Source organism: Microcaecilia unicolor, chromosome 5 (assembly GCF_901765095.1).
Source record: "Microcaecilia unicolor chromosome 5, aMicUni1.1, whole genome shotgun sequence".
Classification (NCBI taxonomy): Eukaryota; Metazoa; Chordata; class Amphibia; order Gymnophiona; family Siphonopidae; genus Microcaecilia; species Microcaecilia unicolor.
In genome coordinates, this window is record NC_044035.1 from 282587924 (window position 1) to 282607464 (window position 19541).

General features: G+C 41.2%; 1 protein-coding gene across 1 annotated transcript in view; it reads right to left on the reverse strand.

The window, feature by feature from the left end:
* Window positions 1-8742: 8742 nt before the first annotated feature.
* VGLL3 (vestigial like family member 3) overlaps window positions 8743-19541 on the reverse strand; it is a 57099-nt gene continuing 46300 nt past the window's right edge. The window contains exon 4 of the mRNA XM_030204241.1: window positions 8743-12312. Within this exon, the coding sequence (XP_030060101.1) occupies window positions 12269-12312 (44 nt within the window). The 3' untranslated portion in view covers window positions 8743-12268. The remainder of the gene's footprint in view (window positions 12313-19541) is intronic.

Below are 19541 nucleotides of genomic sequence, written 5' to 3' on the forward strand. Positions count from 1 at the left end.
TCTCTATACAAGAAGGATTATGCCAGTATACACCAGGCTCACGAATGCTGTGTCCAGACCAGTAAATGGACAGACAAATTCAAAGAACACAAAGAATGGAAAGGATAAAAGATTGACATTAAATTATTTATTAACATTTTATTCTTATTACAAAAAGACACTTGCTGTTATAAAGGCCTCAATCAGGGCATAGAAACCTATTGCCCACTGCAACTTCTAAGTCTTAAGCAGATTCCAACACAAGTAAACAAGACAAAAAAAAAAACTTCTTTAAAGGGACATTTAAAAATTAAAAGGTAGGTCCAAGGTAGCAAAATTTGATTTCCCTGGAGAAAACATTTCACAAACGTGCTGTAGAAAGTCTGTAAACCTTAGCTGGTAGTTCAAATCTTTATGCTGAGGGTTCTTATTTCATGACTATTGTCAATAAGTAGTGCAGGTAGAGAAGTTTATATGGTAGGGACCCTGTTGAAAAGATATTTGTCTTTGGCATTCCAACTTGGAAAGTAAAAGTGCTAACAACATGTCGTACTTTGCAGAAACATTTCCTCAAAATCTGAGGGAAAATGCATTTTAGGATACATTAACAAAAATAATAAAACAAACAAAAAAGCAATGAAAGAAAGAAACACATTATTTATACACTAATGTCCCCTGCAGAAGGCGTCCACTAGGAGAAAGCACCCATCCTGAAGAACAAGGTATGACATCAGAGGTTTTCCTGCTTTTAGCATATTTTTAACATAGAAGGAAAAGTCTCAACTGCTAAACAATTCATTAAGAGGCCCTTTTACTAAAGCTTAATTTGTGCTAAAAGCTAAGAAGCCCATTTTATACCTATGGGCTTCTTAGTATTTAGCACATGCTAATTCTGTTAATGTGCACTAAGCTTTAATAAAAAGGCCCCTAAACTAGGAGCATGGGTGGGGGGAAGGGGGAATAGCAAGTCCTGTGCTCAGACAATCCTGTTACTAGGAAAAAGAGTGACCATCCTGTGTAATTTAAGCTGAAAGGGTTCTGAGGGATAGGGGAGGAAAAATGGGGGGGGGGGGGGGGTGATAGTAAACTCTGTGCTAACAGTTAATGCACAAACCATGTTTTTTGTTTTGTTTTTTTGCTTTAGGCTTTTAATGCAATTGGGTATTTATTTATAACACAGAAACCAAGAGGCCAACTAAACAATTAGAAATCTTTTTCGACAAGATTTAAATAAAATGTGCAATCTGTGTTTGCTGCCCTGTTTTTTCGTAAGGTACTTGCCAGTGAGATAATGAAATACTGAAGTAAACAGAATGTTGGCTGCAGGCCAATCAGGATGCAGGATTCCCATCGCAGCATTCTAGGCCACGCCCCATGAGAATCATAAATAATGATAAACAATAATTTGGCTAACCTCCCCTGCCTCTTCTGGTATGAAGTGCTGTCAAGCCAGTGACCTGACAGAGCACAGTGTAACACCAAAGGGAGACAGGAGGAAGATCCTAAAACATATTATGAAGCAATCTAATACATGTTTTACCTACAGAAAACCATATGCCTGCTTTAAATGAAATAGAAGGGTCTGGAGTGGGTTTTCAATCTGCCAGGAAAAGCAAGTATTGGAATAGTTGGGGTGTGACTTGCCATCTGACTGACTCAGATGCTGTCCATGGCTGCGGATGGGCAGATTGCATAAGCTGTATGTGTTTTCCTCTGGTTCTATTAAAATAATCTTGGAAAAGCTGGGCCATCAATTGTCAATACAATACTTCAACTGACACATGAGAAGTAATAAAAATACAGAGCCTGATATTCATCCTGTGGCATAAGCCGCTGGTAAGATGCTTCCAGCCGCGGGCTGAACCAACTTTAAGTGGTTACTTAGTGGATTAGCAGACTGAAAATTGCTGCTAACCGGCAAAGTTTCTGCTCCACCCTAACTTCACTCCAGTTATGGGATGACCAGTTAGCAGACATATTTAGCAGTGCTGAGTATAGGCTGCCAGCTCTCAGCAGGGTTTAACTGGGCAGGATCCTCTCATGCCCAGTTAAAACCTTTTGAATATCGGACCAACAATTTTCCATTGATACAGGATAAGTTATGAGGTTTGAAATTTTTAAAGTTATGCTCCCTCTTCTCTGGGATCAGCATGCTGGCAAATGCTTAGCATGACCATGTAGAATTTAAGATTTTTTAGGTTCAGGTCTTCAGCTTCCTGACCAGGGATGGGAATGATGCCAAAGCAGGACTCACAGCTATGGTGAGGGAGGAGACAGAGAAAGAAAGTGTCAGTCAACCTATAACAACAGCTGGTGGTCAGAATTAGAATCCACAGTGGTCAAGAGCTGCAGGCAGCTGAGGGCCAAAGACTGTTGTAACAGTTAAAATGGGAAAGGGACATAAAAAAAAAGAGGAAAACACCTCAAGTAGTTACAAATAAAGGCTTATGGTGCTGTAACTCAACAGAGGCCAGTTCTGGTTGAGATGGATGTCCAAAGTGGCAGGAATAGTTCTCCACATCCACCACAATCTAAATCAGGAGGTTCTCAATGTATGCAATATAACAACTACCTCCTGTGTGTTCTAACTTTACCACAGACCTCAGCAGTGCCACTTACTGAATGTAAATTTGATCATCTGTAAGATTTATACACCCACCTCCTCATCGATCTAAGGTATATTATGCCTTTCTCTTATTAATTTTTCTTATTGTCTTTTTTTGATTTTATCTATTCTTATCGTCATACATAAATTCTTCAACTTAAAAATTCTTCAATGACTCTTCAATAAAGTTAATTAACTTAGAGATACTCATCTGAAAATGAGATCAGGAACATTTAGTCAGGGAATCAGGGCAGGAAAGCACTGGGCAAAAAGAGTTATTCTGCCTGGCAACGCCTCTGAACTCTATGGAGCAGCCATGTTATTTATTTATAACATTTGTATCCCACATTTTCCCACCTATTTGCAGGCTCAATGTGGCTTACATAATTCCATAAGTGGTGATTACCAGTTCCGGATAACTACTTCATCTGGAAATGGGATCCAGTTGGCTCATGCAGCATTTGTCAAGTCATTGATGACATTCTAATGCAGGTCAATCGAATCCAGCCAGTGTGAGGTTAACTTGTGCCTCACTTACTTGAATACCCATTGCCTGATATTGGAAGGAAATGGTGGGGAATCTCTTTAAAAAGTTTTGAGATTAATATTTGTAACTGACAGAAGGTATTACTACTTGTCACAGGTAGTTTCAAGATCAGACGGCACAAAAACGGGCACATTTTCTTTCAAGGAGACCTTTTACAAATTCTATAGCTGCTGTGGAACACTAACTTGCTGAATTAGTAATAGTAGGAAAATGGGTTTTAGGAATTGAGCTGTCAAGAGGAATTTACAACAAACAAAACTGAGAAGTGTACTTTTTTTTCCTGATCTTTCAGTCCTAAAGAGAAACAGAGCAATTGCTTGGAAGTAAATCAGCCATGCTGTTCTGTGTGCTTACCATCAGAAATATGTAGTATCTTTACTCTAAGACCATAATAGTGTAACAACAAACCAAGGCAGTAAGTCTGATTCCAAAATACAAGAGATCAAATATCTTTCAGGCAAAAAGGAAAGGCATTTAAGGAACAACACCAGGAGAGGTAAGAAAGAAGCAAGTCAGGAGGAGGCAGAAACATACTGCAAATATGTGTACAGGAGTGACAGTTTGATGTCAGTAGGAAGCTTGCTTGATGGCTGTACTTATTAAGGATGGAATAATGCAAACTATAATGGTTGGGCTCATCTTGCTGTATTGCAGACCCTGACTGTACTACCTCAGCTGGATAAAAATGACTGAATAATGTTTAGATAGAAACCTTTCCACAGACAATGGGACCCCACACACCTTCATAAGTACATAAGTATTGCCACACTGGGACAGACCAAAAGTCTATCAAGCCCAGCATCCTGTTTCCAACAGTGGCCAATCCAGGTCACAAATACCTGGCTAGATCCCAAAAAACTTCAATACATTTTATGCTGCTTATCCCAGAAATAAGCAGTGGATTTTCCCCAAGTCAATTTAATAATGGTCTATGTACTTTTCCTTTAGGAAGCCATCCAGATCTTTTTTAAATCCTGCTAAGCTAACCGCCTTTACCACATTCTCTGGCAACAGAAACCCATATCTCCCTCACTCACATACATATGGCTTTTGACAGGTAAGTGGTGTTTTGATAGAACTCACTGAATTTCACTAGTGCTAAACTTATACAACTGGCCAGGACTTTAAGATGCATCTGCTCAGTCCCACAGCAAAATTATTCATGTTGAATAGCAGGTTTAAAAAAAGGGCCATTTTTAAAAACATTATCCTATTTTCTTCCATATTCCTCTTTGGCTTCTCCCCACCACCACTAGAGAACCAATTCCATACATTAAAAGATCCCACCAAATAAATAGGAATGAGTTAGAAAATGCATAGACTTCACAGAAACAGATTCTAGATGCACAACTTCTATTATAGCCCTTCAGGCCTACTTAACCTCAACAGACCAAAGTGTACAAAAAGTGCCAGAAGTATGAAAGTAAGCATCCAGAAAACAGTTTCATCCTTACACTTGGATAATTATTCCAACAAATAGGAGGAATGAGGACAGGTAGGAAGGGAAGCAACATAATTTGCAAAGCAAGAGAAGAAACTATTTAAATTAGATCAGCAAACAAGAAAAGACAAATTGAAAATACATAAATACAGTGGAAAATACAAACAAATACTCCAGGAACCACACACATCCATCAAAACTGGACAAATGGTTAAGGAGAAGTGAACTGAAACCTCAGGATGAGAGATTGATAATGGCAGCCCACAGCAGATGATTACAGAAAGAGACAGTTCACAGCAAGGACAGAACAAAAAATCTGGTACAACAGACATATGTAGATTCTGTAAGGAAAATCTGGAAATAGTTACTCATCTTGTAGCTGCCTGTGAAGTTCTGATGGAAGAAAAATTCTGTTCAAGAAAGGCACAATAAGGCAGCATGTCTCATCCATTGGTACACTGCTGTACCATAAAAGCACTAGGATCGTGACCCTAAGAGAATGATGGAGAATGAAGAGGCAGACAGCTTAATTTAAGAAAACCAGACATAGTAGTAAAGGAGGAAAACAAGCTTTGAGAACAGAGGTGTCACTGCCAAGTGATTATTCGGGCATTGAGTGAATATCCTCAAGCACCAAGAAAATGTGGCAGAAAGGCAGAGAAATATTTCTCATTGCATTGGGGGCAACAGGCCTGATTAAAAGCCAATTTCCAAAAAATCCTAGATAAGAGATAATAGGTATAGGTACTCCAGAAAGCAGCTCTCATTGATATGATGCAAGCACTATGGTGCAGTTTAGCAGTCAATTTGAAAGATGGATATCAAACTCCACAAATTTTGGCTTAGGAGTGAGGTTCTTTACTGTCTTGCTGTGCTCAAAACTTACCCAGGCGGAGAACTAACCTTTTCAGACTCATTGTGTGAGCCATGGAGAAAATATTTAACAGGACATCACATTATCAAGGGGATTCTATAAAAGGCGCTCAAATTTGTGTGCCAAAATCTGGGCACGATCCTGAAATGCACATGCAACTAAATTGTGTAACGAGTCAATTAACGTCAATAATTGGGTGCTAACAATTACTGATGTTAATTTGCACCAATTTGGATTTGCGTGTGCAACTTGCCATGCACTTTTCTATAAACGTGTGCACCCAAATCCCATGGCATGCAGCCCAAAATGGGGTGTGGCAATGGGGAGGTCAGGGCATTCCGGAAATGTGTGTGCAGTGCTATAGAATATTGCAGATGCACGCTCAAATTTGGCTTCAGGAATTACACTTGGTTTCAGCAGGCATAAGTACTGGTGCCCATATTTGAGCATGGGAACATGCTATTCTATAAAGGAGAGCCAATCCAGAGTGCCCTTTACAGAATAGGACTAGGTGCTGATTTTTTTCCAGCAGGCAAATTTGGGCACCATTTACTAAATCTCGTCCTATGTGTTGATTCTGGGTTGTTCGTTCAGGACTGTACCCTTCGTCCATCCCTTCAAGCTTTACTGCCATCGACCCCCTTTTGAAATCTTCAGCTCTTTCCCACAGCTCAATCATTGGGGCTAATGCTGACATCTGCTTTTAATTCAAAGCAGTTTTTAAGCAATGTGCTGTAAATCTTGACTATCCTGCTAAGTTTGTCAGGCAAAGGGTTCTCCATGGTATTTCGATCTACCATCTGTTCATTAGCAGAGAATGACTTCCAGACTTGCTTTAATTGTGCATATTATTAATAATAATAAACTATAAAACTTTATGATCACCACTTCTCCCACTAAAAACATTGTCTAGTTAGTTCCTATTTAATGTATATTTTGAAGGATTGATGGTCTAGCAGTAGGAATTAGGGGTTTCACTCCCATTTGATGATCACGAAAGGTACAGTAAAGACCATGATCATATTATGACATTTAAATTGCTTTAAAATTCTGAAAGTGGCATTAGGCTCTCTAAATTACTTTGTGGTAGTGCATTGGTACAAACTCTACAGGCAGTTTTCATCCACAAGATTTGCACCAGTAATTAAGGTAGATTTACATTGGTAGTTTGGCTTTGACTATTGCCCCTGGAAAATGTTGGCTCAGAGATCTGCACTTCCTTTTTTGGTCATAACATACATAATTTTGAACAGTATACCTTGTCGCCTTCATTGACTTAATTCCATCCTCAGCAGCATCATAGAAGCCCATATAAAGGGCATTGCAAATGACCTTCCTAGATCCAAGTAAGATGGTTTTCAAGAACCATCTTTGCTCTTTGCCAGGGCCAGTCTGTGGGGATGCAAAGTGATAGAGGACTATGTGCAGAGAGTCAGGGTGGGGCCTCATTTGCATAAGTCATTAGGGGCTGACAAGCAGGACCTTGTGCTTAAGGATCAGTATACTGAAGACCTAGGTGACTTTGGAAAAAAGATGCCTGCATTCACTGGGAAGCATCAAACTTTGCTGCATTCTGTGCTGCTTGTAGAAATGTTCTCAAAGCTGAACCTGTTGTGCAGAGCAGATATGAGCTGTCCCAGTTTAGGCATAGGTAACTGCCTAGGGCACCAAATTTTGAAGGCACTAATGAGCTAAAGGCTGCATGGTAGGAGTCTAATTTATAATTGTTAATTCCCAGAGATCCGGGGGTGAAACTTGGACTGAGCCAGCACTTAACCAGTTAGAGGTTAAGGCACCTAGGTTCAATGTCAGAATACTAGCGTAGCCCGGTATTGGTACAACTAACATTTATCCACCAAAAAAAGGGGAAAAAAATCAAACACTCCAAAACAATTATGTAATTACAAGGCAAGAGAGAAGTGTTTTAACTGAGCATCGATGATAGAAAGAACATAGTATGTAAGCTGTTCCACAAGTAGATTCAGCATTGAGGCATCATAGACCAAGTGAACCAGCTATGAGATCTCTTATAGCATCTGGCTATTTCAGATCTACAACACTAAATATAAACAAATCATTTGCCTCCTGAGCTGTAGTAATCTTTTTGAAAATAATGAAAATGTAATTTTTATTTTATTAGCACTCAATTTAAAACTAAAGAAAAAACAAAGACAGCAGCCCTTGTACTTAACTGATAAGCAATTAAACCTCGCATCAGCGCAGCGCTGAAAGTATTTGGTTTTTTGAGTGCTAATAAAATAAAAATTAAATATTCATTATTTTCAAAAATGACTGCTACAGCTCAAGAGGCAGATGATTGGTATACATCTAGTGAGATAGATCTGAAATACCTGGAGGCTGTAAGAGATCTCATAGCCAGTTCACTTGGTCTATGATGCCTCAATGCTGAATTTACTTTTGATACAGTTTGCATACTATGTTCTTTCTACCATTGATGCTCATGTAAAACACTTCTCTCTTGCCTTGTAATTACAACTAACATTTAGGAATTTGCACTTAAGTGTGTGTTCCTAAATGCATCAGGTACCCATGTACTTAAGTACTTTTAATTTCATAAAGTGGACAAAGTTGGGGAGGAAAAATACACACCGTTTTAAATCACTGCAAGGGCTATATATCTGCTCCAATTACCCTCTCAATGGCTCCAAGTTTTTGTTTTTTTTTGGTTTTTTAACTATTGGATCTTGGAAGGTGACTATTGTTACTTTTAAGATACACCTAGTGTTAATCAGAAAAAGCAAGGGGGTAGAGACTTTACAGGCCACAATCTCAGTTTTGCAAATCCTTTAGAACCTTCATAAAGCCTCAGTGTATGAAAATATTTGAGTCAATATTGAAATGCTATGGTCAGCAGTGATTTAAAATTCTCACTGTACAATTTCCATATCTTATGTATATTCAATGCTCTTATCCACTGAAGCAACAACACAAAATATACGTATACGGCATCGAACACTGCTGCTAAGTAGGTAGCCAGTGAAATTCAGTCACTATTCATATAGTTATATGGATAAATTTAGGACACCTTTTTGCCGGCCTAAGTTTAGCCATACAGGACTAGATACTATATATATTATGCCTAAAAAATCTAAACTGAAACAAAATGCAGTTATAGAAAAAGCCTAAATTTCTGCATGGTTTATAGAATATGTCGAGTGCCCATTCATGTGAGGAAATTTAGTCCTGAGCAATTACATCAAGTTATGTGCAGACTGGGTATATTCTATAACCACACGCATAGATTTTAGAAATGCCCACAACTCATCCATTCTACATCCATGGCCACACCCCTTTTTCAACTATGTGACTTAGAATTTATGTGCATCACGTTACAGAATATGCTTAGACATTTGTGCTCGTGAATTCTACTTAAGGCCAATTAGTGTCAATAGCTAAGAGGCAACTATCGGGACTGATTGGCTGCTAACTAATTCAGTTGTGCGCACAAATACAGAATATGACTAGATTTGAGCCTGCAACTTAAGTCACACTATATAGAATCCGGGGGATAGGGGCCATTATTCGAAGCAAATCAAATGGCCAGGAGAGACTTTTGTGGGACTATCCAGGGATATTCAATGATAGTTAACCAGACAATGCTGATGAGTATCTCATCTAACCCTCCCATGCCGAAACCAATTGGTTTGTACACAGTCCAGGCGCGGATTTAGGGCAGAGCAGAAACATAGCCAGTTAACGGTGATTTTTAGTCCACTAACCGGCAAAGTAAATGCATAAAGTTAGGGGAGCAAAAACAGCTGTCCTACCTTTTTGTAGCAAGTTAACTGGAAACCATTCTGAATATCAGCCACTGCCAGGTTAGTTTCTGGGTTGGTAGTTATACCCAGATAATGCAAGAAGCCTCACATACCCTGGCACTGAATATCTGGGGTTGGTAGCCTGCAGCTGGAAGCAGCCTGTATGCTGCTCACCGCTGTGGGCTGAATATTGATGTGATAATTATTATACAGATGTTGGCTGAACATGTTGGCAAGATTCCTACAGTAGCTATTTGTATATGGGAGCAGTCTATGCGACAGGCTGTAATTGCTTTGAGAGAAGCAGCCTGCTGCCTGTGAACCTTCATTTCTTTGCTGCCTTGTATCAACCAGACAAGAATAACATTGAATTGATCCTGCTGGTTTATGTTAAGCCCCTGATGCAACCTTTGACAGTGCGAAACATCGTTATGTTGGGCGATTAGAGGAAAGTCGTAGTTTTTACTCAGCTGTGTTAAATATATATTGCTTTATTGTATTACACTGGTCTGCTCTGTTTTGGTCTTGCCGACTGTTTGCCTGTGTATTTTTTGGGATGATCCAGACAGTGCCAAGAAAGTCTGTAAGAATTTTCAGTGGCATTAATGCAGAATGCAATTGAATATTAATGGATAGAGGGTACTTACATGCTCAGCAGCCACTGCAAAATATATAGGACTAAATTCTATACATGGCACTGACAGATCGGCGTCAAAAAAATAGCACTTAGCGTTATTCTATAAACAGCACTCTAAGTTAGGAACTGTTTATAGAATAGTGCTTAGTGTCTACACCCTGGTGTAAACTCTCCGCCTAAGTGTGAATCCACCTTATTCTATAACAGCATGCAGATATTGCAGGGAATGCACTGGTTTTGCCTCCCATAGCTGTGCACCCTTTCAGGAGCCGCAAGTAAAATTTACACCCAGATTCAGGTGTGTAAATATGCGCACATAAATTTAAATTGATGTCAATTAGCGCTAATAATTGTTAGGGCCCAACTGTCAGCACTAATTGGCTTGTTATTCAATTAAATTGCACATGTAAGTTTTAGCGCCATTTACAGAATTTGGGGTATAACCCTTTTGGCACATTAGACCATATAGTGTTTTTTTAAAAGTGCAAACAGTAATAGAAAATATATTTAGAAATTAGAGATATGTAGGGCTGTATTGAGGACTGGGCAAGCAATGTGGATGTGCAGGGCGCAAGGAGGTGGGGGAACATAAATTGTTCCCCATTCACTATCTCTTTTTCTTGTCCATAGCGCAGTGACAGAGCTGCTAAGTTACCCAGGTCCAGGAAGAAGACTTTTTGGGCAGTCTTGGTTTTGAATTTACACCCCAGAGCAGTGTGGGTGTTGTAGTCCTTGATTCCACCCACTGAAATCACTGCTGCAGCCAGGATGAGGTTGTGAGAAATCCAGAACTGGATTAAAATCTCCTTCCTGGAACTGGGTGACTTGGAAGCTCTGCAGTGGGTACAGCGGGGGCATCAGAGGGCCTGTCAAGCAAGGTGCAGATTCAGCTCTGTATGGTCTTGCAGACCTGCTGAGCATGGACCCAGGACAACTAGTCCACCACTGCTTGTGGATGCCTGCAGCTATGATCTCACAATTTCAAGATAACACAATACAGAGCTGCTCAAATAGTACCCATCTGCAAAAACATTTGTGACCATTTTCTACAGGCAAACTGCCAATTTCCCTGCTTTCACCGGCTTACTGTAGATATTTCCCAGCTTTTCAGCAAACAGATTTATCTCATCTTGACTACAGTCTTACAGGAATGGCTCAGAGATCTTGTCTCCTTTGAGGAACTGCTCAGCTGTACTGTGTATAAGTGCTAAACTTCTCCTCCAGGCAATGCACTGTGCAGTCCCTCCTCTATTCCACATAACTTTATTTCAATAGAAACCTGGACAGAAAAGTGCAGTTTCTGAGTGCTGCACAATATTGCTCAGTGATGCAAGGCCCTCAGCAATACCCACTCCGTTCACACGTGGACTGCCAAGACATTGCTTTCCCAAGGTCTTCCAGTTTAAGTTGCCCTGAAACAGCCAGAGGCATGCTAAACAGAAAGTCAAAAACTGCAACACAGAAGCTGGTAGCTGATTGGTCTGTGAGTTATACATGCCATTTATGACATCATAGCTAAGGGAACCAATGTGCATAATACAATCGGTAAGCCACTTGCGTTGTAGAGCTGCCAGGAGAAGCTTAAGGAATTTAAAGCAATGACAGCTTTAACAGCACAAATTTAAGAAAAGATGGTTTCTCTTGTGTGCCTGTATAGCACAGACAGCCTATAGCCATCTTTAAGTCTCCACTCTACTTATCTAAGCAAAGAAAGAAGAAAAATCTCAAAACTTGTAACACTGTGGAAATGGTAAAAAGGACCATAGTGGCAAGGATGTTTTACAAATCAAACGAACACACACTTGAGGTAACAAAAGAAAATATAAAAACTGTTGATACTGGTACAGTTCACATCACAGCCATTGAAAAATAAGAATTTTTGATCTTATACAAAATTTCAGTATTTTTTTTTAATCCCAGTGTTTCTCTGAGAAAAAGTTCTTTAAACAGAACATAACCATTTTACAAACATTTTTTTCAAAAAAAAAATTCTTTTAAGACTGTCCATCACTGGTAAGCCAAAAACTTTCTGTATTTCTACAAAAATAGATTCTCAAGGAGCAACAGCGTCAGGTTCCTCAAGAGAAAGTGGCTGGACTCCAAACTCCACTGTTTCTTAATAAAGACAATTTGGGAGGAAAAAATATATATATACATATGCCAAAGGGCTGAGCAAATATCTAACCAACTCAGGGGCAAACTCTGATGAGAGAAGAGGCATTTCCTTAAAGAGAACAGCTCCCCAAAGAAGAGATTCAATAACTAACAGCACAAATGCCTTGATACCATGTCCTCTGGGTGTGTTCTTTATTACCATGTGCCCATATAGACACTGGCTGCAGCTGCTCCCATCCCTTGGGTGGCAGCTCTGGGTCCATTCCTGTAATTAGGCTCTGTCGATGTCTTTCAGAACCAAGGAGGGTCTTTGCTCTTGTCCTGAGACTGTAAACCTGCTCGAGGGAGAGGAAAAGAAAAACAGGTCAAAGAAAGAGAAGCATGAAAAGAACATTTTGCAGCTGATGTTCAAAATGATTTAGCCGGCCGCAGACTAGTTAAATCTCTTGGTCGGGGCTAGATGCTAATTTTCAGTGGCACTTAACTGTCTATAGTAGGTGTCCCTGAAATTTATGGTTAGCACCTAACACAAAGTCAGCTATGCTGGGAGTATTCCGGGGGGTGAAGTCAGCATGTGGCCGCTTAAGTGCTGATATTCAGTCCTTAAGGGGCCAGGTTTAGTGCAAAAATGGGACCGCACAAAAGTCTGCCCTATCTATATATACCATGGGCTAGATTCTATATATGGTGCCTGAAAAATCCACGCAAAAAAAAAATATATATGCCTAGGCCTAAATTTCTCTGCAGATTATAGAATAAGCCGAGCGCCCATCCATGTGACTAAATTTAGCTGCAGTCAGTTATGCCAAGTAAAACCTGGTATACATCCTGACACCTAAATTAGGCGTGGGCTGGGTGTATTCTACAACAACTCACATAGAATTGAGAAATTCCATGTTCATGGCCACACCCCCTTTTGAAATATGCAACTTAGAATTTACGCTCATCGCATTGAAGAATACGCTAAACAGTTGTGCACAAAACTTCTAATGCCAATTACTGTCAATAATTGCTTAAGTGGCAATTACCAGCACTGACTGGCTTATTAACTAATTAAGTTGAGCAGGCAAATCTGGAATAGGACTGGATTTGCACGTGCAACTTAAATCGCACTATATAGAATCTGGGGGTAAGTGCTGAATATCGTCTTAAGTGGTTATGAGTTAGTTGGCTCAAAAATAACCAAATATTCAAAGCTGAAGCCTAGACAGGGCTTGGCTTTGAATATCCTGGAATAACTGTTGGTGGTGAGCTCACACACCTTCCACAAGGAAAATCAAAAAGCAACAACATGGGTGGAAGAGGGAATGTACCAACAGACCAAGGCAAACCACAGAGTAAGAGTGCCTAAAAGTTACTTGTCAAAGGTGAACTGACCTAAAGAAAAGAACCAGCACAGGCCGTGTTTCAGCTAAAAAGCCTTCCTCAGGGGTCATAATAGTTGAAACTAATCAACTTCACAGAGTCATAAAAACATGTAGAACAAAAGGGCTCTTGAAGTGATGACGTTGTTGAGAAACCAGCGCTTCTGCTGGCGTGACAAGCTGTCATGCTCAACTGAAGGCTTGTCAAGCCAGCAGAAGTACAGATTTCTCAGCGACATCAGCACTTCAAGAGCCCTTTTATTCAACATGTTTTTAAGACTCTGTGAAGTTGATTGGTTTGAACCATTACGACCCCTGAAGAAGGCTTTCCTTTGGGTCTTTTCTTTGGGTCAGTTCACCTTTGACAAATAATCTTTTAGACACTCTTACTCTGTGGTTTGCCTTGGTCTATTGGTACATTCCCTCTTCCACCCATATTGTTGCTTTTTGGGGTCAATATTCAGCCAGCGGTGGTGAGCTCACCTCCAACAGTTACTTCCGGATATTCAAAGCCTTGCCCTGTCCGGGGTTCGACTTTGAATATTTTGTTATTTTTGAGCTGGCTAACACATAACCGCTCAAGACGATATTCAGCACTTACCCCCAGATTCTATGTAGTGTGACTTTAGTTGCACGTGCAATTCCAATCATATTCCAGATTTGTATGCACAACCATTATGACCCCTGATGAAGGCTTTTTAGTCAAAACTCGCCCCATGTTGGGTCTTTTCTTTGGGTCCGTTCACCTTTGGCAAATAAACTTTTAGATACTCTTACTCTGTGGTTTGTCTTGGTCTACTGGTACATTCCCTCTTCAACTCGTGTTGTTGCTTTTTGATTTTCCTTGTGGAAGGTGTGTGGACCCACTTGCTTTTCCCATTTGAATATTGACCCTTTCATGTTTAGGACACCCTTACATTGTTATCCGTTAGTGGTAGAGGTGTGCAGCCAGAAAATGTTTCATTTATGGGAATGTTCATTTTTGGGATTTTTTTTCTTATGTCATCACAACAATGCTGTTAAAGAGCATATACTCTTTCAAAAGAATGAGCATTTTTCACAGACTGCACACTCTTTCCTGATAGTGTGCACATATGCACACTCTTTGCACATGCATGCATTATCGAGAAACTGTGCATCCTTTGTGACGTGTGTGTGATCTTTCTGAACAGTGTGTACTATTGATAGCTTGCAAAACAACATAAATTGTTTATTCTCATTTTTGTTTGCGGACTACAGGACATGACACAGGAAATGTCATTTCAAATGAATGCACATCCCTGGTTAGTAATGGTTTCATTTTTATACAGCAAACACTCTGCAAATGTACCTCTAAACTTAGAAGCCTTTTCCACGGGATAAAACTAATATAACACCCAAATCAGTCAAATTGACTAAGTGGATTCTTAGGCACCTAGAAGTATACACATTTTTCTTTGCCCAGAAGGGAGCATTTCAGGGGCAATACATGTGCACAGTTCATTTCAAAAGTGTCTTCTTGTAGTACTCATCATTCAACACAATGCAGAGTTCACGGGTTGAAGCACTGCAGGCTTTAAAACTACTGGCAGACATTTGAAAATTTACATCCTTTTTATAGCACAAGTATATGTACACAGCACTATATAATTGAACTTTTACCATAATATCACTCTGTATTTGTTATACCGGAATTGGCGATCGCCATCACGGTACTATGTAAGCCACATTGAGCCTGCAAATATTTGAGTACAATAAGTCCTTACCTCAGAGAGCTTACTATCTAAGTGGGATATCTGAAGCAACAGAAGTTCAAGGGGCCAATATCCAAAAGGGTTTAACTGGGCAAGAGAGGCTCTTGCCCGAAATAAACACCACTGAGCTGGCCATCCACTTAAGTGGGTAGTGTCATTGAATACTGCCAGAGATTGCCACAACACTGCCTGCTTAATTCTCAGAAGTTTGGACGGAGCCAGCAGTTAACCAGTTAGCAGTGATATTCAGTTATCAAGAAAAGCTAACTGGGCATTGGTCTGAATACTGGTCACTATTTAGTAAATTTCTGCGTGACTGCACTTCAATATCTTGGCTCAATTCAGCCTGCTGCTATCAGCAGCTTACAAACCACTGACCACTGCAGGCTGAATAATGAACCCCGAATGACTTAACCAAGCTCTCAAGGAACAGCAATGGGAGGAGTGATTTTTGAACATTGGTTCTTAGCCCACAGCTCTAATAAGGCACTCAGCTCTCCCTCCTCAGAAACTGCACTGATTTGCCTCCCACCAGACTGCTCAGTTTGGTTCTGCCTTCTGCTATCAAACTCTCAGTGACTGGAAAAAAAAAGTCAAAACCCCAGAATTGTCATTCCCTCAAATTACAACCTCTCAATGCCTTTCAGATGCTCAAAACATTGTGATGACGTATTTTCATTCTGTTTGTTAACACATTTTGTTTCTAGGGACAAAGCAAAAGCAGCAGACATACTTGGAAGGGTAAGAATGCTGTAATTGTGCTCTGGATCAAGAAAGGTATATACATTTTTTAAACATTAAGAGAAAAAAATCCCAGTTTCTAAACTTAAAATCAGTCTCTCTATCATGCAGTGGCATGGGGTGAGGAGAATCAGAAGACTACAGCAATCACAACTTTTAAAGAAACAAATGACACTTTGGACCGCTTCATTAAGGGAAGCCATGTGTCATACTCAAGCAGTTGTGTTTCATACTCATGCTTTCGTGTACCCAGGTTTCCAGTACTGATGGTGCAGCATCCAAGTCCAGCCATTCTTCTAAGAAAAACGGAGAAGCTTCTTTGTCATCAGGGAATTGAGTAACAAGTGTTGTTTTCCATCCTGAAATTCTGTGCGCTGTTGTTGTGTGACTCAGTATTTCCACATTAACTGCATCTCTCCAATCTGTAAAATTCCGGCCCTGCACTTAATTATTGTTCTGCTCATTGTTCAGCTTTTCTTCTGAAAACAAAAAATTGTAAATCCCATCTTGTAGTGTTCGAAGAGGATTACATAAAAGGAACGCTACAGGGGAGGAAACCGTTTAAAATAATGCCTTGCATTTAACAGCAGAAATACAAGGCTTCCACTGAAGGGACATCAAGTGCCAATCCGGTCATGAATAATGAAATCTGTGAAAAAGTGCTATTTGATTGGAGAAACCTTTGCTTGATGGTTTCTACAGTCTCAGATCTTAAGGTAAGATGTGTTGGTGACTCTTCAGTGCTAGGAGAGCTCAGGAGGACTTTTATTTTCTGGAGATGACAATTACAGGAGAAAGGGTGGCTTCAGCAATGTCAGTTTGAGGAATGTTCTGTTAGGAGATGGATTTTTATCCCTTCATAGGGCATCAGTACAGCAGTTCAAAATGGAGATATCCATGTTCTCCCATATATCACGGATCAAGCCCTGAAAAGCGAAATCCCACTAGCACACAAGAGTAGGCATGAAGTGAACCTACAGCACACTGCATCTTGCACATGGAGAGTACATAACACAGAAACATGTGTGCATATCATATTGTATATCTGGAGCCAGCCTAGAGTCAATCTTTAGAAACCTTCTACACAAAAAACTCGAAAAGAGGATGAAGAAGGAATTAAAGCCAGCAGAGCCCAACTTACGTGCACTTATGAGGCAATTCTATAAACTAGCGCTTAGAGGTAGGCACCACTTACATGCATCAAAGGAGCCATTAACAGTTAGGTGCCTATGGGGCTCATTTTCAAAGCACTTAGACTTAGAAAGTTGCATAGCAGCTTTAAAAATGATCCTCTATGTAACATTGTAAGTCTAAGTGCTTTGAAAATATGCCTCTATGTACACTAGACTCTATTCTAGCAAGCTATGGTAAGTTGGCATTGGCACACTGAAATGTAGGCATGAACAGTTATACCATGTTTATGGCAGGTGTCAATTATTTAGACCTAATATTGGCATTTTAGCACATAACTTTACAGAATTCTTCTCATGCACCAAGTTAGCTGGGGTTGGGCCACCAAAGCTGCCACCGTCGCCCTCCCCCACTCGGGACGCAGCTGCCGCCATCCCTCGTTCACTCAGGCTGCCACTCCCCCCCCCCCCACCTTCCTGCGTCAGTATGTCTGCTCCTCGCCGGCCTCCAAGGGGGGCCCGGTGCTGGGGTCTGTCTCTCTCCTGCTCCTGGATTCTGGGACCAGGTTATCACGTTAACTCAATCACCTTGGTCCCGACAGACGCAGGAGAAAGGCAGAACGGGTCCCCCTCGGTGGCAATGGCTGAACAAGGAAAAGACCAAATTTCTATCTTAACCGTTCTCAAAATCTATCTAGCCAAAATTTAATAGGTAATGGGGTAAATTTTCCTTTAGAATCTACTTTAAGAATTCCATAAGTAATATTTGACCAACTAGCTGCTGACTTGGAATGCTTTAGTCAATATTAAATCTAATTTATGAAATTGAGACAATTACATCAGATTCTTTTTTTTTTTTTGCTTTGAATCATTTTAAGTTGATTGTCCACGCTTTAAGTTTTAACCCATTTAGATTATTGCAATGCTTTATGTGCAAGCTGTATGGAAAGAATGCAGAAGAGATTTCAGACCCTACAGAACACAGCAGCCTATCTCTAGTGCAAGGAAAAATTAGACTGACTTCTCATGGAACAAGAGTCATTTTAAAACTTGGCCATCTATTATCATTTCCATCAAGGAGTATTTCAGTATGTCAAAGAGATAGTTAATCCTGTATTTTCCCAGTCCCAAAGGTGTAAAATACAAAGAAAGATACTAGAAGTAACACTCAGATATCTGGCAGTGAACAGTGAAAGAGTCTACCAAAGGATATTAATGTTGCGTTCTCGAGGGCCTTGGCATTCTGTCAGGTCCTCGAGGCAGGACTGGAGTTCGTGAGCCCTTGGGCCACTGCCGAGGAGTGGCAGCGGCAGGCAAGACCACCTTGGAACTGGATACCCCGAAGAGCAGTACTGGAACTCTGGACTGGAGTAGTACAAGGCAGGCAACTAGAACAGACGAAACAGGAACAGCTGCACCTGCACTTAGCCACCATTCCTCCGGAGTAGAGCTCCGAAGTGCAGGTGGCCGGCAGGACTTGCAGGATAAGGCAGGAACTTAAGATACAGAGGACCCACCCTGGGTCTGGGATACACGAGGGAGACCAGACTAGGAACTAAACACAGACAGTGTGCTGCTGCACAGCCACTAGCAAGACCCAGAAGACAGACCAAGGAACACAAGGCGTACAGAAGCCTAGCAGGAGCAAGGACTAGGGCAGCATACACACTAGGCAGAACGGGGATCCGGGAATACCCACAGGGTAAACCCTCTAGCTAGGTGGAGACAGGATACAGGAAACCACCCAGGAAAAACACACTAGCTAGACAGATACAGGATTCAGGATATACACTCAGAATATACAAGCAGGGTAGGCACACAGGCTAGGCAAGGCAGGACTTAGGGTAAAGAGAGCAAACCCGGAAGAACAGGCCAAGGGTCTTGGGCTGGCAGCAGAGCAAACAGAGTAACCAGGAATAACAGGCCAAGGGTCTTTGGGGCAGACAGGAGAACAGACAGAGTAAACCAGGACAAAGGCTTCACCCCAACCCAGGGTAAGCCAGGGACAGAGGCTTCACCCCAACACAGGGTAAGCCAGGAACAGAGGCTTCACCCCAATACAGGGTAAGCCTGGAGCAGAGGCTTCACCCCAAGCACAGGGTAAGCCAGGAACAGAGGCTTCACCCCAAACCCAGGGTAAGCCAGGAAGGACCCGCAGTCCACAGACAGAGGCTTCACCCCAACTTAGGGTAAGCCAGGAAGGACCGCAGTCCACAGACAGACAGTGGCCGGGAAGATCCCCCACGGAAGGACAACAGAGACACAGACACAGAAAGAAGCTGGGCTGGAACCCAGAGAGAGGCTAAGCAGTAGTGCAGCAGACACTTACTAACCTGACCTGGCCTAAGAGCATAACACTTCATGCAAAGGCACTGACTGCAAGCACAGCACTTCCTTATGAAGGCTCTCACTGATGAGTCACCTGCAGTAGGACAGAAGCAGGAAGTACACTGACCCCAAAGAGAGGCTTGACACACATAGGAAGTGAGCCCACAGGAAAGACAAGCAGGAGCCATCTTGGAAGCTGGCACAGAGCCGGTGGCAGCCATCTTAGATGCTGGCTCCCTAGAGAGACATAGCCCACACAGGTGAGGTC